Source organism: Cetorhinus maximus, chromosome 5, assembly GCF_964194155.1.
Source record: "Cetorhinus maximus chromosome 5, sCetMax3.hap1.1, whole genome shotgun sequence".
In the NCBI taxonomy this organism is placed as follows: Eukaryota; Metazoa; Chordata; class Chondrichthyes; order Lamniformes; family Cetorhinidae; genus Cetorhinus; species Cetorhinus maximus.
In genome coordinates, this window is record NC_135883.1 from 72,626,484 (window position 1) to 72,648,556 (window position 22,073).

At 39.2% G+C, this 22,073-nt stretch overlaps 1 protein-coding gene across 2 annotated transcripts in view; it reads right to left on the bottom strand.

The window, feature by feature from the left end:
• Positions 1-140: 140 nt before the first annotated feature.
• Positions 141-22,073, bottom strand: part of LOC144680719 (protein downstream neighbor of Son-like) — a 44,891-nt gene continuing 22,958 nt past the window's right edge. For both annotated transcript variants that reach the window (XM_078541993.1, XM_078541994.1), the window contains exons 3-9: positions 20,964-21,155; positions 15,911-16,089; positions 13,845-14,023; positions 13,301-13,406; positions 4,965-5,084; positions 2,358-2,544; positions 141-1,308 (exon numbers count right to left, since the gene is read on the bottom strand). In XM_078541993.1, coding sequence (XP_078398119.1) covers positions 1,111-1,308; positions 2,358-2,544; positions 4,965-5,084; positions 13,301-13,406; positions 13,845-14,023; positions 15,911-16,089; positions 20,964-21,155 — 1,161 coding nt within the window. In that variant the 3' untranslated portion in view covers positions 141-1,110. The remainder of the gene's footprint in view (positions 1,309-2,357; positions 2,545-4,964; positions 5,085-13,300; positions 13,407-13,844; positions 14,024-15,910; positions 16,090-20,963; positions 21,156-22,073) is intronic.

The following is a 22,073-nucleotide window of genomic DNA, read 5'->3' on the forward strand; positions in this document are numbered from 1 at the left end:
AAGATATGCATCACCTAAGCAACACCTCTTAATTTATCATAAATTCTCTTCTACCATTTTCAACCTTGGTGATATTCTGAACTAAGGCGTCTCAATAATACAAAAATTACAATAACACAATAATTTAAAGACTGTGAAAATGACTATTAATCTTGATTTTTAATTGTTTCGATAAATTTGGAAAATAATTATCAACACAAATGTATAACAACAAACTGTGGCATTAAACAATATATCATATATATGTACATTTAATTGACAAGGAGACAATTAAATAACTTGCATGTTGCAATGTATGTCATGGATCAAAGATGTAGCTTACATGGAAAACATTACAGGTTACACTGTGACCCCAAATGATTGTGCATTACAGCATTAAAGATATATAATTAATTTTATTTATTACAGCTGATATCACTTAATACAGATTATCGTGCACTAAATATAGATAACATTTATTTTTATACCCAATATTTACCAGTTAATTTAATGCAAAATAATTGTTAATAACGAGATTCCCTGCACTGTATCCAGACTCTGCTAATATCACTTACTTTTTCCTATTAATGGTTAATACACAATATAAATATAACTCAGTGGATTCTATTGCCATAATCAAACTAGATTATAAAAAGGAATATACATATATTCACAATATTGATCAGTATTGTGCCAGATACAGAAAAATGTACTTTCACAATAATAGTGTTGTTAATGTTCATAAAATAATTAGGTATCAGTGAATGAACTCTGTGCTAATAGTCAGCACACAAGGGACCATTCTGGCCTGTAATGGAAATGCTAAAACTGATAGGTTCTTGAAAAATACATTTAATCGCATGACCAATCTACATCGGGAAGATCATTACTGCCTTTCATTATAGGTATGAGTATTGTTAATTTTTTAAAAAATATACTTATTTTCCATAACAGTTCCCTTAGCTTCAGGAGTTCAGCTAGGCCTCAGGGCAAGGATGAATTCTGAAGAAATGAAGAATTATTTGCTGGAGGGGTACAACAGTTCTTGGAAAAAGTTTTTTTTTTGAGTTTTTAAAATACAACTACCTCTGATATAGTGGTGACAATAAACATGCCGTGTATCGATTTTGACTAACTAGATAAATGTACATTGAAGACAGAGGTGCACTCCTGAACATTAACAACAGTCAATGTTCCACCATACTCATTACATTGCAGAATATGATTGATACAGTCCATAGAGTGAGGAAGAATGGGACCTGTGATCTCTAAACTGTAAGAGTCTGTAGGGCCAAGGCAACCTTGGACTTTTCCGCAAGTATTAGCAACCTACAAGACAGAGAAATCAAAAAAAGGTCTATAATTATATTATGTTATATATCATATACGCTAAATCTTATGGAGTGCTTTCAAAAGGTTTAACACATAGGTGGTCATATGATGTTAAAACAATAATACAGTAGTAGAGGAAGTAAGGAAATAATTGTGTGCACTCTGTCTAGATTCTTGTTCTCCTCCCCACTAAGTCTAGTGACCTCAACTTAAATAGGCTTGTTCAAAACTCCCAACGGGCGAGAGAGAGGGTTCAATTTGAAAATATACAAAATCCCGGCCCCAACCACCATGAAAATGCCCTCTTCCCTTTAAAACACAGCTGGATTTGGAATATGCAAGTAACCAGCTCCACAGCAACCGGCCCGAAATTGTAATATGTAAATATGACTCCATTCCTGATATTTTGGCAATGATTTAAGTTTCACGGTTGATGAGTTAATGAGTAGAAAGCAGCAAGTGAGGGATTCACTGAGGCTGCTTGTGGGCCAGGGATAGCATTGAATGTTCTCAGTCCTCCTACCTACCACACCTTCCAACCGGCAATGTATCTCAGTTACCGGGGACTGTCTACAACAGACCCTGCCTACGACTTTTTACTGGCAGCTTTATCCAAATGGCAGCTAGCTGCTGAATCTAACAGGCTGCTGAGGAGGAAGCAGAGCTAAAAAACAATGATGGCATCCTGCCTTTAAATCAGCAGACCACCACAACCCTGGCATTTCCTGACTTCCTCCATCGCTTGCAAACATGCCCCCTCGTTGCCTCCCTGTGAATATGAGGGCCATCCTTTTCTTCCCTTAGATTTCAAGACAACAGCTGACAGCAAACAACATTTCAGGCTCACAACCATAATGAAAGCAAAATGATAATGCCCACACACAAATTCACATGTTACCTGAGATTCCTCCTCAAAGTAAATTCCATATTTAAAATTTGTTTTTCTTTTTAAATTACTAAGTGAAAAGTAATTTTTCAAAAATTGTTTTGACAGATCTTTGATTCAGTCACTTAAAATGTTTTTCAGTTCATGTAACAGAACCTACCTGGAGCAACTGTAAAGATGCTCCGGGGAAGGCCACAGGGCAAAGCAGCGTGGGTGGCAGTCCTCTTTGTACACCCTCTTGTGCGACCATATGTGGTGAGTTCATTAGAAAAGTTATTAACGATGCTGTATAGGGTCCTTCAACTGCAACCAGGAATTTCAGTTGTGTATCCTGATATTGCCGATGCCTGATCAGAATAAATTAAGGATGATATTTCCTACAATCACATGAAATATTAAATTACTGTAATACTACTGTTAGACTATTGGAATAGCTTATATTGTACACTTGTCTTTGCACATCATGTTGTCATGGGATTTTTCTGTTTTCAGTGCAGGGAGGAAGCGATATATGTGACAAAAATGAAAGGACACATTATTGCAGTTAGTCCCACACTGATGAATATAAAATTAATGTATTAAAATGTAAAACATATAGAATTAATCAAAGAAATTTAAAGCATGGAAGGAGGCCATTCAGTCCATTGTGTCCAGACCAGCTGACAAGGAGCCATGCAGCTTATAATCCCACTTTCCAGCTCTTGGTCTGTAATTTTGTAGTTTATGGCACTTTAATGCTCTGAGGGTTTCTGCCTCTACCACTCTTTCATGGAGAGAGTTCCAGATCCTCACCACCCTCTGGGGGAATAGACTTCCCTCAAATCCCCTCTAAACTTCCCATCTCTTAGATCTATGCCTCCTGGTTAAGGTCCCCTCAACCAAGGGGAATGGAGTGTTCCTGTCCACTCTGTCCTAGACCCCCTCATAATTCTATATACTTCAGTTAGGTTCCCCCTTTCGTCCTTCTCTGTGCCAAAGCAAACAACCCTAGCCTATCCAATCTTTCCTCATAACTAAAATATTTCAGACCAGGCAGCCTCTTTATAAATCTCCTGTGCACCCTCTCTAGTACAATCAAATCTTTCCTATAGTGCGGTGACCAGAATTGCACGCAGTACTCCAGCTGTGGACTAACCGGTGTTTTATACTGTTCCAGCATTACCTTCCTGCTCTTATATTCTATGCCTTGGCTCATATATCAATGAAAGTTGCATTAGAATGTAGAGCTATTACTGGATCATAAAATTGCCATATAAATAAAGTTAACACCGAAATGTGGAAATAAATGTACTGGAGAGATGAAACAGACTGGAACTAGAGAGAAGCTTGATTAATGACAAAAAGAAAATCAATAGGTTCTATGCTCTATAACCAGATACAGAAAATAATATACTGTACTGTATGTGAAGTTAATCGGCACTCACCGGTACAAAGATTGGTATTCATCCTTGTTAGCTATTGTAGCTAAGTATACTTATTAGTTTCACCTTATGTGGACTTGTTAAACTTTTTTTTGGTGTAATCATATAAAGAGTAGATGTGGCACTAATCATATACATCTAGATCCACAAGAGCTTAAAAGGAGAGATCTTGGGTGGCACTATGTGTACATATCCTAGAGAGCGTGGAAACAAGTTAGCACCGATCCTGCTTAGCAGACTTTTTAGTGATTCCCAAATCGGTAGGAAGTTAGCTTGTTTAAGGGCTTTATGATCTGTTTCATTGTTGAATCTTTGACTTGCCAACAAAGCCTATTAAAAAGGGCTAAGTCATGCAGTGCCTTTTTTGAGAAATCGGAATTAAATTATAGCCATATGCTTTAAAGATTCGTCTAATAAATGAGCTCAGCATTTCTTTAAAAATCTTCCTGTTTCAATAGTTGCCTTGTCTGGTTATTTCCTGGTATATATCCATTACTCTTTATTTAATAAATGCTTTTAATTAGTGCAACATTAAGAATAAAGAAAAAAAATGCACTTATAATACATTTTTCCAACAATCGTTTCTGTTATTCAAAGCTTGATATCATAAAAAGTATTGGATGTATTCCTTACTCAAGTCTTAAAATATAAATCCAAATATGTCATAATAACAGAATTAGATCTCTGGACGTTTGTATAATTTGCTTGAGTGATGTCGCAGAATAAAACATACTGCGACATGTTTTTGTGGAGAGAGAAAAAGAGTTAATATTCAGGTCGATGACGTTTCATCAGAAAGACCAGCAACCTGAAACGTGAACTCTGTTTCATCGTCCACAGATACTGCCTACCTGCTAAATATTTCCAGTGTTTTCTGTTTTTATTTCAAATTTCTAGCATCTGCAATGTTTTTGTAGTGATTTCTTGAGTACGATCCTAGGGGTTGATTCTTCCTGCCACAACTCAGAGCAACCCCACCACCATCAAAACTAAATCAACCAATTCAACAGGACCCAGGAATCAAATCTAGGACCTTAATGACCTACACAGTTCAGCTACTCACTGAATAAACTCAATGAGTATTGATGGAAGCTATGTTGTGTACATCTATCTTAGTGTCTAATGAATAATTTATTCTGTTTCACCTCCAATTCCTATTATGTTCTGGAAACTGAACAATATCTGAACTAAATTATAGGCTCTTGCAGAAGTCTGACACCAGTAATACTCCCAATACATGAAACACCTTAAAAGGTGAATATTAATAAGCTGGACACCTATGGTTTTTTGCCACTTTTTGACACCTTGCTGGAAAGCAAATTCCAACAACATATTGAAAAGGATACAGATAACATTCTGATGACTCTGATGTAGGAATTTCTTCTTGAGGTTCTGTCTTTATGGGTGGAAAAGACTTCTGTGAATGTGAATCAGTCACTGCTTTTTTACTATTTCCTATATTATTTCTATTAAAAAGAGAAAATTAAAATATTAACATACAGTACATTTGACTAATAAAGGAAATTGCCAGTTAAATTACAGATTATAACCAGAAAACTGCTGAAAACCAGAAAAGTTGTGTCAAACCTAAGACCAATGGTAATATCATGTAACAGCGGTTTAGTAAGCGCTGGTTAGCCCTCACGTTTTGACCAATTCATAAATACTAACTTTAATGGACAGAAAATCGTGAAGGCTGTGAGTCAAACACACTGGCCTCCACGCTCATATTCCTGATGTGTTCGCATCACATGAAGTTCTGCATGGAAATCTTAAATTGGAAAACTAATCCATTCAAATTTCTGGCAGCCCATGGGGTTGCATTCAATGCATTACCAGCCCCAGAATTAAGAAATAGGAGCAGGAAACGACCATATGGTCCATCCTGCCTGCTCCGCCATTCAATATGACCATGGATGATCTCTGGCTTCAACTCCACTTTCCAACTGCTCCCAATGTCCCTCAATTCCCAGACAGATCAAAATTCTATCTCAGCCTTAAATATTCAATAATGGTGCATTGTCCAGTCCTAAATGATCAGCCCCTTATCTTGAAATTGTGCCCTCTTGTTCCAGATTCCACAGCTGGGGAAACAAGGTCTCAGTCTCTACCCTGTCAAATCATTTCATAACTTTGAGTGTTTCAATGAGGTCACCTCTCATTCCTGTAAATTTCAGAGGGTATAGACTCAATTTACTCAGCCTCTCATCACAGGACAACCCTCTCATCCCAGAGACCAATCGAGTGAACCTTCGCTGTACAGCCTCCTATGTAAGTATACACTTACTGAAATATGGAGACCAAAATTGCATACTGTAGCAAGACTTCTTTATTCCTGTGCTCCAATTTCCTTTGAATAGAGGCCAACATGCCATTTGCTTTCCTAATTGCTTGCTGTACTGCATGTTAACTTTTTGTATTCCTTGTATGACCACACCTAAGACTCTGAACATCAACGCTTACAAGTTTGACACCTTTTAAAAAAATATTCTGCTTTCCTGTTTTTACGACCAAAGTGAAAAACTTCACAATTCCCCACATTATACTCCATCTGTCATCTTGTTGTCCACTCAATCTGTCAATATCTCTTTGTAGCCTCTTTGTGTCCTCCTCACAACTTGTATTTCCAGCTAGCTTTGTTTTGCCAGAAAACTTAGACGAAGAGACAGAGAGTGCTATATCAGTCATTAATATAGGTTTTAAATAACTGAAGCCCCAGCACTGATCCTTGCAGCACTCCACTAGTCAGAGTCTGCCAACTTGAAAATGCCCTATTTATCCCCACTCTCTGCTTCTAACCGCTAACCATTCTTCAGTCCATGTTAATGTATCACCCCCAACTCCATGAGCCCTTATCTTATGTATTAACCTTTTGTGTGATATCTTATCGAATGCCATTTGGAAATCCAAGTATACTACATCTACTAGTCCCCCATTATCTACCCTACTAGTTACATCCTCAAAAAACTCAAATTGTCAAACAGAATTTTCCTTTTATAAAACCATATTGACTTTGTTTGATCGATCTATGCTTTCCTAAATATATTGTTAAGATCTCCTTAATAATAGATTCCAGCACTTTCCCGATGACTGATGTCAGGCTTACTGGCCTGTTGTTCATGATTTTCTCTCTCCCTCCTTTCTTGAATAGCAGTGTTACATTTGCTAACCTCCAAGCTGTTGGGACCATTCTAGAATCTAGGGAATTTTGGAAAATTGTAGCCAGCACATTCACTATCTCTGCAGCTATCTCTTTTAGATACAGGAAGACCACCAGGAGTAGGAACAGGCTTGAGACATTAAGTGACATATGGGGTGCACTCTCAAGCTCCTCTGCTACCTGCAAATACAATGGATCTGTCATATCAGGCATAGTTACTTAGGATTGACACAAGATGCATCTTAGGAGGCTAAATTTAACAAGGAGACTGCAATGGAACTGTGCTAATTTTTTCTGGAAGACTTCCAGATTATCGCTAATATCTGTATGGCACTGCCAGTTGGCAAATCATCTTGGTCATCGATTTATAAGTTTGCAGTGTCTTCCAGCTGAGCAATAGGGAGCACCTGCAGCATTACCAAGTTTTTGTCCACAGATGCATCAAGGTCATAGGCATCATCAATTTCACCCAGGGCTAGTGCAGTAACATGACTTGGTAAATCAATAAATCTATAGAATTGCCTTTCCCAATGTCCTGGGGTCATAAATGCCCGTGCACATTCCTGTCTCTTTATAAAATGAATGGAATTTTGTTCTGTGAATGTGTATCTGGTATGTGACTACTAGCATAGAATCATCCTTCAGATATCTCAACTAAAGAAATGTTAAAGGATTTCAGTCACCTGCTACATAACTTTAACCTCCAAACTGGCCTCAGCTGTACAGTCAATGACCAGCATAGCCGAGCAAGGGGATGAAAATTAAAGCAATCGATTAAACTGCAATAAACTGCACAACCAGGTGCCTTCCAAACAATGCCAGACCTACACCATTTCATAAAACTGAAAACCACAGGAAAATAGATATATGAATCACCTTCTTGTGCATTTACATTTATTCAACTACCAACATTAGGAACATAGGAACAGTAGACCATTCAGCCCATCGAGCCTGCTATGCCATTCAATTAGATCATGGCTGATCATCTACCTCAACACCACTTTCCTGTGCTATCTCCATACCCCTGATGTCATTAGTCTCCAGAATCTATTGATTTCTGTTTTGAACATGCTCAATGATTGAGCTTCCACAGCCCTCTGGGATATAGAATTCCAAAGATTCACCAACGCCTGAGTGAAGAAATTCCTCCTCATTTGTTTTAAATTGCCTACCCTTAATCCTGAGATTATGTCCCCTGGTTTTAGACCCACCAGCCAAGGGAAATATCTTATTTACATCTACCCTGTAAGAATTTTGTAACTTTCAATGAGGTTACCCCTCATTCTTCGAAGCTGTAGAGAATACAGACCTAGTCTCCCCAATCTCACCTAATAAAACAATCCCACCATCCCAAGGATTAATCTGATGAACCTCCATTGCTCTCCCTCTATGGCAAGTATATCCTCCTTAGATAAGGGGTCCAAAATTGCACAGAATACTTCAGATGAGGTCTCACCAAGGCCCTATGTAACTGCAGCAAGACATCTTTACTCCTGTACTCAAATCCCCTTGCGATGAAGGCCAACATGCCATTTGCCTTCCCAATTGTTTGTTGCACTTGCCTACTAACTTTTAGTGACTCATGAACAAGGATACCCAGGTCCCTCTGGACACCCACACTTCCCAATCTCTCACCATTTAAGAAACAGTCTGCCTTTCTGTTTTTTCTACCAAAGTGAATAACTTCACCCTTATTCACCTTATATTCCATCTGCTATGTTCTAGCCCTTACACTTAGCCTGTCCAAGTCCTCTTGAAGCCTCCTTGCATCCTCCTCACAACTTACCTTCCCCAGTTTGGTGCCTTCAGCAAATTTGTAAATATTACAATTAGTCCCTACATCCAAATCATTTATATAGGTTGCGAACAGCTGTGGACCGAGCACTGATCCTTGCAGTATCCCACAAGTAACAGCCTGCCTTCCAGAGAATGATCCGTTCATTCCTACTTTCTGCTTTCTGTCTGCTAACCAATTCTCAATCCATACTAGGACAGCGCTTCCCATGGCTCCTTCCCATGCAATCGCAGAAGGAGCAACAGCTGCCCCTTTATCTTCTCCCTCTTCGCCGTCCAAGACCCCAAACACTCCGCTCAGGTGAAGCAGCGCTTCACTTGCATCTCCTTCAATTTGGTCTACCATATTCACTGTTCCCAATGCAGTCTCCTCTACACTGGGGAGACCAAATGCAGACTGGGAGATCACTTTGCAGAACACCTTCATTCAGTCCACAAGCAGGACCAGACCTTCCTGTCGCTCGCCATTTCAACACACCATCCTGCTCTCACGCCCCCACATGTCCACCTTTGGCCTGCTGCAATGTTCCAGTGAAGCCCAATGCAACCTGGGGGAACAGCACCTCATGTTCTAATTAGGCACTTTACAGCCTTCCAGACTTAACATTGAATTCAACAACTTCAGACCAAGAACTCTTTCCTCTATCTTTACTCCCTTTTTAACCCAACCTTTTTTTATTTTAATTTTTATTCATTATTTTTCTATTTACTTTTCATCCTTCTTCCCCAACACCCCCCATCCCCCCACAGGGCCATCTGTCACATTTCTATGTTGTGCTTTCACAGAGCACTGACCCTTGTTCTGCTATTAACACATTCTGCTATCTTACCTTTATGCCACTATCAGCCCCTTCTTTAGTCTTTATCACTACCATTAACATTCCCTTTGTCTTATATCCATGACATCCTTGTCAATCTCTCCTTAGCTCCCACCTATCCCTGACCTTCCATCTTGCTCCACCTGCTCCAGCCCCTCTTAAACAGTATAAAATCCATCACATTTCTACTTCTCTTTAGCTCTGAAGAAATCATACAGACTTGAAATGTTAACTCTTTCTCTCTTCACAGATGCTGCCAGATCTACTGAGTGTTTCCAGCATTTTTTGTTCTTATCTCAACCCATACTAGTATATTTCTCCCAATCCCATGTGCTCTAATTTTATTTACTAACCTCCTGTGTGGGACCTTATCAAAAGCCTTCTGAAAATCCAAATACACCACATCCACCAGTTCTCCTTTATCAATGCTACAAGTAATATCCTCAAAAAACTCCCAACAAGTTTATCAAATGTGATTTCCCTTTCATAAATCCATGTTGAATCTACCCAATTTTTTTTCTAAATGTCCAGTTATCACATCCTTTATAATAGATTCTAACTTTTTCCCTACTACTGATGTCAAACAAATAGGTCTATAGTTCTCCATTCTCCCTCTTCCTCCCTTCTTTAACAGTGGGGGTACATTTGCTACTTTCCGTAGGAACATTTCCAGGATCTATAGAATTTTGAAAGATAACCACCAATGCATCCACTATCTCTCTAGCCACCACCTTCTACACTCTTGAGATGAAGCTCATCAGGGGGTTTATAAACCTTCAATCCAGTGAATTTTTCAATTACTACTTCTTTACTAATAATAATTTCTTTCAGTTCCTCATGTTCACAAGTCCCTTGTACCTAGTATTTCTGGGGGATTTTCTGTACCTTCCTTCATGAAGACAGGTGCAAAGTAACTGTTTTATTTCTCCGCCATTTTCCTGTTCTCCACTATAAATTCTCCTGTCCCACCTGTAATGGGCCCATATTTGTCTGAGCTAAACTTTTATACTTCACATACCTAAAGAAGCTTTTACAGTCCGCCTTTATGTTCCTCGCTAGTTTGCATTCATATTCTCTTTTCCTTTAATCAGTTCCTTGGTCCTCCTTTGCTGGGTTCTAAATTGCACCCAATCCTCAGGCTTACCACTTTTTTTGGCATCCTTATAAGCCACTTCCTTTGTTCTAATGCAATCTATAACTTCTTTAGTTAAACACAGTTGATTTACCTTTCCCTTTGATGTTTGTGCCTTAGAGGAATGTATATCTGTTTCAGACAGTGTAGTACTTCTTTAAATATGAACCGTTGCCTGTCTACCGTCAAATCTTTTAGTGTATTTTCCCAATCCAACATAGCCAACTTGCCCCCTCATACCTTCATAACTTCCTTTCTTCAGATTTAAAACCCTAGTTTCAGAATGAACTATATCGCATTGAAACTTAATGCAAAATTCCATCATGTTAGGGTCAGTATTTCCCAAAGACTCCTTTACAGCAACATTATTAATTAGCCCTTTCTCATTACACAACACTAAGTCCAAAACAGTCCAATCCCTAGTTGGCTCCTCAACGTACTGTTCCAGAAGCCCATCTCATACACACTCCAGGAATTCATCTTCCAGAGCATTAGTGCTGATTTGGTCAACCTAGTCTGTGTGTAAATTTAAGGTGCCCATTATTATTGCATTTCTCACGTTACATGCATCTCTAATTTTCTGATTTATACCAAGCCCAACATGAGCACCACAGTTTGTTGGCCTATAAACAATTCCCTTTAATATTTGCTGCCCGTTGCTGTTTCTTAGCTCCACTCAAACTGATTCTACATCTTGATCCTTCAATCTAAGATCATCTCTATACTATTTTATTGATCTCATCCTTTATTAAGAGTGCCACACCACCTCCTTTTCCTTTTTGCCTATCCCTCCTAAATGCCAAATATCCTTGGATATCCAGTTCCCAATCTTGGTCATCCTGTAGCCACGTCTCCGTAATGGCAATTAAATCATACCCATTTACCTCATTTTGTGCATTCAAATCATCAACTTTTTTGCGAATGCTACATGCATTCAACAGAGTGCCTTTAATTCTGCATTATTAATATTATTCTCTATTCTGATCCTACTTGATGCTTGCCCATGCTCTGCCTGTGCTCTATTTTAGCTTTCTACTTTTCTATTTCCTTTTACCAGTTTTGTGTCCCTTGAATCTGAGCTCCGTCTCGGGTTTCCACCCCCCCTGCCAATCTAGTTTAAACCCTCTCTAACTACACTAGTGAATCTCACTGTGAAGATGTTAGTCCTGGTCCTGCTAAGATGCAGCTCGTCCATCTTGTACAAGTCCCATCAACCTCAGAACCGGTCAATGCCTCAAAAATCTGATACCCTCACTCCTACACCAGCTCTCCAGCCATGTGTTCCATCACTCAATTCTCCTGTTTCTATGCTCTCTGGCACATGGGACTTGAAATAATCCTGAATTACTGCTTTACAATCCCCTTCCAAGTTCTTTGAAATCTGCTTTCAGGGCCTCATCCCCCTACCTACCTAAGTCATCGGTACCGACATGGATCATGACCTCTAACTGTTCATCCTCCCCCAGAAGAATGTCCTGCAGCCGCTCCATACCATCCTTGACACTGGCACCAGGAAGGCAACATCTGCGACCACAGAAACACCTGTCTGTTCCTCTAATTAACGAATCCCCAATAACTACTGCTCTTCCCCTCTTCTTCCTCCCCTCCTGTACAGTGAGCTGCCCATGGTGCCACGAACTTGGTTTCTCAGAGGAATGCAGTCACAGCAACGCCCTCACCAGTATCCAAAACAGAAAACCCATTAGCAAGCGGGACCTCAGGTGACTCCTGCACTACCTGACTAGTTCTCTTGGAATGCTTGGTGGTCACCCTTTTTGCCTCCATGCTCCTAGCCTGCCACCGCCCAAGCTCAAGTTTCTGCACCTGTTGACACGTCCTACATATGTAGTCATTTAGGTCACCAGTAGCATCCATGACTCCCCACATATTACAGGACATGCATTCCACGTAACTGAGCTGCCCTGCCATGTCTTAACTTTGCTCCACTTACGTTACCTTTATTTTACTTTGCTTTACTTACATTAATTTTACTTGCCTTAACTTAATAAACCTACGATTACTGATAAATCCAACTAACACTTAACGCACTTTACGAGTAGCAATAAACCTTACTTAAGCACCTCTTTGCACCGTGCACAGAATTCCCACGTGAACATAATTCACTGTTCACTTGGTTTCTGTCTCACTCAGGGGTTGTCTCCTAACCGTGCGCCCCTTACTTGTCTCCTACCCTGCGCCCCTGCTTCGTCTCCTGACCATTCACTCCTTACTGATTGACATCTTTTCTGTGCTTTTTGTTTCATTGTAACCAATGGCAAATAAAAATTCAATATAATGTTGAAGTCAGATGCAATGCATTTATTTTGTCCATTGTTATGTGATGGTTCTTGGCTTATTGGACCCAATTAGAAAACAGCATACCATCTAAAACTACTAAAAAAAATATTGAAACACCATAAAACTCTTGCTCAGTAGCAACTGCAATCAAAATGCTCAATTTTGAAATCCCATGTTCATAAATTTGATTTGCACCACTGATCTACCATCATCATTCCTTGATTTAGTTACTAGATAGGATACTCTGTTTTTGTTCCTTTTACATGTAGGGAGAAGTGAAAAGAGATACTGTTCATATGCCAGCTCAGGAGAAAGGGACTAACTGACATACTGTTTGTTTGGCCTCACCATATTGCTATCTGGCAATATAGAGTAGTTATGTCAGGAAAACAATAATGCAAAGTATGCAAATATAAACAGCAATAGGGAGTGTAAAGGAACTACTGGCATAGTAAAAAAAATATATATTAGGCTACTCACAAACAAGCTGGGTTAAGATGCACTAACCCACGTCCATCTGGTGAAGAAAGGTTCATGTTACCAGTTTCCTGAGAGTGCTCCACTAAATATGTTGAAAACACAACTTCTGCAAAATATGAAATACATTCATAGGCAAAGTCTATTGAAAAGATGTAATCATTTAATCCATTCATCTCCATAAAACTTCAAAATTTTGAAAGCATTATTACTTAACTTTTTTCCATTTATAAAGACGCTTGTTCCAAGGTTACATTATTTCTGGACTATTAGCTTTCATAAATTTTCAGTATCTACATTTTTGGTTATGTTTATGCAATTGTTTCAGTCACAGCTGACAATGGTGCAAATGAACAAAATTGTTATGCAAAACAGTGCAGCAACTGTTGGCAAGCATGCATCGTCAATACTCATAGGAGTGAAGAATTTTTTTCAATACACCACATTTAGAATTTCATTATTAGTGCTACTCGATTCCCAAGAGTGCTATTAATTTCAGTGCAATTGTGCTCAATCCAAAGTGGATACTGCAATATAAATCATTTACCTGACAATCTCATTGCTTCTAAAACTTCCACATTTGCTGGGTACAACAAGGCAGTAATTGATTCTTTTCTGGATTCCTGAGCAGCCCTGAAGAGCACTGTGAATTGGTATGTACAGATGTAAAAGAAAGGGCAATGACCAGACTGAAGAAGGTCAAAGAGTGAGCTAAAGGTCGACAACCTAAAATAGAATTTATTACAGATTTCAATATGTGAAAAACTAAAACAAGTTTAAAAAATGTAAGGTGATGATTTTGTATTCCTTTGGCCAGAAACACTGACACTCTTAACAGTTTTAAATGTAATGTTTATTTTATTATTGCTGAAAAAAAAGATATGCTAAAGCTTTTCGTCTTGTACTCATCAGGACACTTCGCAAGAATGCCAATATAAGGGGAAAACAACATTTTATACTGTATGAGAAGGGTGTGCTGATTGGTTGGAGTCCACTTGCCAACCAATCAGCACTCTCTTCTCATACAGTATAAATTGTTGTTTTCCCCTTACATTGGCATTCTTGCAAAGTGTCCTGATGAGCATAAGAAGAAAAGCTTCAGCATATCTCTTTTTTCAGCAATACTCAAGTTCTGTACTACCAAATGACTGTTTATTTCATTCCCATAAAGAAAAAAATAATTTCTAAATATTGCTAATTTACCATGTTTACAGCACAAATTCTGCAAATCTCTAACAGCATAATTTATCATTAGATATAAACTTGTGTTTTGTTGGCATGGTGAATGTGATGCCCAAGGATATGACTGCATGAAACAGGCTGGATGGACAAGTGGGACTTTTCCAGTCTGCCACTTTAATAAGTTCATACACAGGCAAGGAAGGCCATGTCACATTGTACTTCATCTATCCAGAAAAGGCTACACCCATCACAGCATCCAGAATTCCATTCTGCATTCACTGGGCAGAATTTAATGCTCGCGGTGGTGGGCCCATCCACCAGCTGGACAGCCCTTGACAAATCCACTGCAGTCAATTCGGGGAGCCCCATCGGGATTAAATCCCAGTCAGACAGTCTGCTGACTGCTGGAATTTCCTGCCACTGAGAGCTGCCGGCCAATCAGGGGCCAGTAGTTCTCCAGTACAACAGTGCCTCCAGGAGCAGTGGCCGCTGTCGGTGCTACAGTAGGCCTGTGGAGGAGAAGAGCACTGCAGACCTGGATTACAAGCAAATGGCCAGAATCACAGGGGCCAGTCGCAGAGCTCCAACAACGTGGGTGGTGGGTAGGGGTCAGTGTACAGGGCATGGAGTGTTTTCCCGTGGGGGCAGCTCTTGCCGCCAGCAGGTCCTTCTGTTGGGCAGAGGGTGCCTGAGAAGGAGGGACCTCCTAACCTGGCTGTAGATGCACACCAAGATACTCAACTGCATGGTGTGGCCCCAACCGCACTAGTTGAATAGCTGTCTCAATGGGCTGAGGTCATTAAGTGGCCATTTAAGGGCCTCAAATTGGCCTCTGGGCAGGAAGGCTGTCCACGATCCTTCCCATCCCTGGCTTAATTGGGAAGTGGGGCAAGTTAGGTAGGCAACAGTCTCGCCATCCCAAGCCTTCCCGCACCATTATACAGCCACGTCCTGGGGTGGGGTGGGAAGGGCATTAAATTTCACCCATTTTGCGGGAACAATGACTGATGTCAGTCCTAAATTCAGTAATAATTTACTCAGTAATAATCTACTGATGGTTAAAAAAAAGCAATGGCATTGGACACTTTATAATTTGCGTAGTCTTCTAAAAGTAGAAAAATTCAGGAAAATTTTAGAACAAAAATTCATTACATATATAAATATACATACACATGAACATATAGAAGCACTCTAGATAAATTGTTATAAGTAAATAATCTGCAAGGCACAAACTTTAGCTATTCTAATCTTTGCTAAAAGGATTTGCTTTTGTTCCTCATGCATTTCATTCATGGAAGAGCACACAATTCTGGAACTGAATACAACAATGCAAAGAGATGGATGCATTTTTTCAGAACTAAATATCTGGGCTTGTCTGCTTCTGTCTATTTTCCCTGCATGTTGCTTCTCAGCTGGTTATAACTGACTTACCAGTCTTTCATTAAAATATTCTGTATCTTGTAATCCGGAGACCACTGTAAACCATCATCAACTGTTACACTGTCAACACCAATTCTTGGAAAAAGCTGTAACCAGGGCAGCCTGGGGTACATCCAGTATCTCATATTCTGCTGAAAGGCACATTTTAAACTAGGGCTATCATCAGGTTCCTGAATAAGTGAATAAAGAGAATCAAAATAAAACAAATAAGTATCTTTTGCTCTGTACAAACAAAAAAGCTAAAGGTTTTTTATGATTTTTAGTACAGGTGAACAGTACAGTAAGCCAAACAAGGCTAAACGTACAAGACCAGTCTCCATTCATCATGCTAAATTTTTTAAAAGAGAAAACGTAATTAAAAATTAACACATCAGTAAACTTTGCAGTGACATTGTAGTGCAGCAAGCAAGGCAATTTACAAGACAGTGGAAGTTTAAAGTTTTTGTGCACATGCAGTAGGCCAGTATTTCACTCTTTTGTGAGAATCTAATTGTTGTTAATACTTGGTTTATCTGCAGAAACGAAAAAATATTGGATAAAAATCATGTCCGTATTTTTTTCCAAACTCAGTTACATGTGGCAATTTTCATTTTGAGTTCATGTGGGTATCGCTGTCAAAGCCAGTATTTGTTGTGTTATGATGTGGCAGGTGATATGTGCCAGGCGGACCAAATCCACAAGGGAAACTTGGCCACGTTATCACAACGGCTTTGCAATTTGTATTTATTACGAGAAGATTTGTGCATTGAATTCAGAAGTAGTGAGTCCACTAACAATTTTAGAGATTTTAAAAATTAAATTAAAATATTTATTAACAAAAGAAAAGAATTCAAACACAGACATAAGATTACATTTACTTGATATTATAACAAATCCCAGAATTCCTAATTAACCTGACTCCCAACTACACACCCACTTCAAGGCAACAGTCCAAAATAGATCTTAAATTTAAATAAGCAACCCAGCTAGGTTACCACAGCACTCACTCAGCAGTGGAATTCCAAACGCTTTTTAACATAACTTTAGTTACTGGACACAGCAGACTTCTGCAAAAGTGGCTAGAGGCTTTACATGGTGTACCTTTCAAGATGTTACACGGCCACCCCCAAGTAACTTTCCACCCTTCTTACATATGTTTCTCCCATTGTTCTACATGTCTTCGGACATTTAATTTTCCCATAATATAAAAATCTTTCATGTTGTTAATATGGCCTCTTTCCTTTTGGGAAACGTAAACATAATAACCTTGTTTATCTGGTTAGTTGTAAACATCCTACCATCCCTTTGAAGATCAAACAACCCTTCACTTATCTAAAAAAAATGCAAATTTCATTTACACCTTATCCGTGGAACCCTTATCCTCAATTGTCCATCTCCATTTCAAAAGTCTACTTTACAACTAATCCTTATGAGAATTTCAATCTTGTAGTCTATCTGACTCTAATTCAATTAAATCAGTCACACAGACAGAACCATTCACACTCACAGCCATAAACCTACCTTACAATATCCCACAATACTATTATGAAAATTATAATAGCTTTGTAACAGTTCTCCATCCCTACTGCCCATGAATTGAGAGGCTTGCACAGCCACTTCAGAGGGCAGTTCAAAGTCAACCATTTAATTGTGCGTCTGGAGTCACATGTAGGCCACACCGGGTAAGGACGGTAGATTTCCTTCCTAAACAACATTAGTGAACCAGATGGGTTCTTATGACTGAGATTAACTTCCAATTCTAGATTTTATTAATTGAATTTAAATTCCACTAGCTGCTGTGGTGTGATTTGAACCCATGCCGCCACAGCATCAGCCTGGGCCTCTGGATTACTAATCCAACGACCACTATGCCAATGTCTCCACCTACATTACTTGTAATTAACTCCAGGCTGGTCTCCCTGTCAGTGAGATGTGCCATGGTCCCCAACGAGTGACAAGTTATAGGTTCCCTTTTTCCCCAGTCCACATCATCTTCATTAATATAGGAATCTCAAATCAATTGTGCTCTTTAATCAGCCCCTCCCAAGGGTTACTTTTATTCTGTTGTAAGCCACCATCAGCTGCTGATGTTCTTAACTCCAATTCAATGTAGGAAATTCAAAGTCGTTCACACAAGGACAAGAACTCCAGGAGGCAACTATAACTTAAATACAAAGAAAACAATGTGTACGTAAAATCAAAGAGAACTGGGGCTCCTGACTGACAATAAATTTCAACCATCACAACAACGCTCAGGCATTAAAGCAAATCAAATGTTGGGATCTACCAAAAGGTTAATATTGAGCCAAAGTAGTGGGATAATAGTGCTGCTTTATAAACAATTGGTGCGACCACTATTAGAATACAATGTACTGCTCTCGTCACCAATGCACAAAAAGGATACTGTAGCTACTGAAAGAATGCAGAAAAAAGCTACCATAATGATTGAAGGGATGGACAGTTTGGATAATGAGGAACATTCTGAAAATTGGGCATATCCTTGCTGGAAAAGAGGATAGTTGATTTAATGCTGTTTTCAGGATTCTACGGGAACTAAATGATGTAGACCATGGCAGGGCTACAGATTTTCACCTTGTCCGGAAGTGGAGCCAGAAGACACAGCCTGCACTTGAAGGAGGGCAAATTTGAAAAGAAATCTGTGGAAACAGCATTTCAGTGAGTGAGTGTTGATCATTCTGTAGGACAGGCTCACTTGGAAGATGGTAGAAATTACTCGCACCAACACTGAACTCACTCTAGTACAAAGTGGAGTGGGAAAATGCGGGGAGATAACTATGACTTTAATTGAGCTGTCTGAAAGTTCCACTCCAGTATTGCAGTGATCTTGCCATGCTCTGCTGAGAAACTGACTTATCAAATAGATTGTACTTTTTCTACAGGACAGTTGAGAGAAACCGCCAAGATGCACCTTCAGCCTAACAAACTGGTACTGTTACTAAGAAGGTCCCAACATGGTCACTAGGTTTGAAAACAAGGAAACATTTTCCATTTTCAATCAACACCCAGAACCTATCCAAATGTAGTCTAAATCTTTTCTAAACTGATATAACGAACTATTGAGCCAGTAGCTTCTAATGGTCTAATAATTGTCCCGTGTAATTTTAAACCAGGGCCTGTGTGGGAAAGCTGTTGAGGCTTCCTCACCAGACCAACCTGGTTGCAAGGGGAGGGCTGGAAGACTCCAGAGAGGTGGGTTAATTTTAATTTTTTTCTGCTCCCTTGTAGGCCAAAAAGAGCAGAGGTGATCCTCTGGGCCCATACAGAAACTTTTCACAGACTCACCTGTCTTTCCGATCCCATCTCTCAGTCTTCCATTCCTTTAGGTCCCTGGCAGTGACCTCCTGCCACCTGAAATTCCACCATTGCTCACAAGTCAGATAATGCTTCCTGCTAGGTTCAAGGAGGAGACTGACAGGGCCAATGTAGACAAGACCTCGGACTTAAATCTCCCAGGTTTCACGTTATGAATGACCATGCTCACACAACTACCACTGGGAGTTGTGATCAGTCCTTTTTTGAAACAAAAACTGAAAATGCTGCAAAAACTCAGCAGGTCTGACTGCATCTGTGGAGAGGGAGGCAGAGTTGACATTTCAAGTCTGTATGACTCTTCTTCAGAGCCTTTTTTGAGCCTATTCTGGCACTGAAATTACAGGAGCATGGTGCTACAATAAAGTGCCGAGACTTTTCTTGTCTTTCTCTCCGCAGGGCATGTTAACTGACTGACATTCTGTCTTCCCTTCCTTCTGGCCAGAAAACTAACAGTTGACCCTTCCCCTTTGGGAAACATTTTTAATATAAATCATACAAAAAAAAATCAGAAAAATTATCAACAATTCAAAAAGTGGATAGCCATGGATTTACATATAAATACAATAGTGCAATTACCAGGATTTCAGTAAAACGTATACATGTTGGATGTGTGAAATGTTCAGATTATGTGTACACTGAAAAGCATCAAGTTATAGGACCTGCCTTTCCAAACTTTAGCTACGTCTGGGGAAAGGATTTTGAGCTATACAAAACTAGATGAAGTATTGCCAATTGAAGGTCTGCACTCAGTGTAGGGAATAATTTGATGTGATAAATTAGCAGTATCATGAGGATAGGTATTGGTAAAAAAAATAAGCGTATTAGCTTAAGTGCAATTTGTTATGCACAATGTTCTAAACAGGGCTATTAACAGCAACATTTCAGTATTTAATAACATCTCCAGGTATTTACTCTTTCTGAAATTAATGGTATTTATTTATTTATTTTGCTAAATCAAACAGACCAAAGTGCTCTTGCTTCAACTTTAGGTCAACAGAGTATTTTAATGCACATACTTGATTTATCATGGTGAGAAGAATTTATGGATTAGATGATAGATTATCCAAGATAGCTGACTTTGGGGTATTTTAATGATTTCACAAAAGTTAAAGCATTCCTTTTCAGTAAATCTTCTGCGCTCATTAAATAGCAAGCTTTCATACAAACAAAAACATGCTGATTTTCAGTCTTTTCAAGAAATATTTTCATCATCATTCTCCTTTTTGATTAATTGGCAGTTAAATGCTTTGGGGCATACTGAAGCCAAGTAAGGAATTTATATAAATGCAAGTTCTTTCTTTCAATTCCTACTCAAGCTGTTGGATACACTGTTTAAATGTTCAGAATAATGACAAATACCAAAGCACGACATAAAAAGCGAAGGGCAACTTTACAGGAAAGTGCTTACCAACTGCCTCATAGACAACTCTTAGAGAGAAGGAAAGCCTGAAATGACAGGTTTTTAATTGACTGGAAGGTTAACATGCTGATAATCATAATGCTTCCTACAAAGGAGATTTTTAAACATTTTTATTTTAGAGTATGGTTATGTGGAAGGATTTCTTTATGCTTGAAGTATAAAGTAAGTTAAAAGGTGGGATAGGGAGCTGTTCCCTTAATTACTTTCATATTGTGATTCTTAGTAATAAGGTATGCCAGAAACAAAACAGGCAGGTTACTATAGAGTAGTGATATGTGCCAGCCATAAAGAATATCTTTAAAAAGGCCTCACCTGTTTAATGTAAACTTCATCAGCTTTTATTGTTGTTCTGGGAATGGATCCCGTTTCTGATAACAATTTGGTACTTGATTTTGCCCAGGAGAATGGAGTAGGTGAGGTAATCAGAACTCTTGTCTTTATACTCCAGTCAGTATAGCAGTCTGGGTAAACACTAGGCTGAACTGGGCTACATTCAGCTGAAGCCTAAGAAAGTAATGGTCAAAACAAATATGATGAATAGACATTTGCCACAGTCGCACTATATTCCCGTGTGGGTTATTTTCATGCAAGCATGAACCACTTTATGCCATCAAGTCAAATTTCTACCCTTACTACATTTTGAATGAAAACTATTTCTTCATATCCATTCAATGATTCTGAAAATGATATCTTACACATTTGTAATTATGAGCAATGTTGAATTTTAAAAAGAGTGGATAGGCTGGTGAAGTGATTTCCAATATCATTCTATTTATTCTTTCCCCACTAGCCTGGCTGAATTTAATGCTAGGTTTATTTATTCTGAAACTAGTGGGAAAGCCTCTCCATTTTAACCAGGTTAACATTGGCATTAAAATGATAAAGATCATAGAACCCAGATTTAAAAGGTCCTAAAGGCAGTACACTCACAGCACAAGACAGTCAGCAGTACAGCAGAAGGCTTAAATTAGGCTGAGAGCTGTTATACCAGGATTAGGACACCGCTTTGTTTCCTGGAGTTCCAGATTAGGTATTGGCCTGAGCCCCTAAAGAAAATACGTTGTGCCTTTGGGAAATTTTAAAAGGTGAACAGTAAGCACTTCAAATCCTACCATAGGGTCTGGGAGGCAATGAGAGGTAAAATCAATCATCCAGTACAGCATTACCCATCAACCCCTTCCCCACCTCCCCCCTCAGGTCTGGTGAGTCATGGAGTCATTACAGCACAGATGCTGGCTCTTTCTACAGCAATCCAATTAGTCCCACTCCCCCGCTCTGTCCCCACAGCCCTGCAAGTTTCTTTCCTTCAAGTGCTCATCCAATTTTGATTTTAAAATCATTCGCCACCTCCACTTCCACCACCCTTGGAAGCAGCCAGTTCCAGGTCAACATCACTTGTTGCATAAAAAAGTTCTTCCTCCT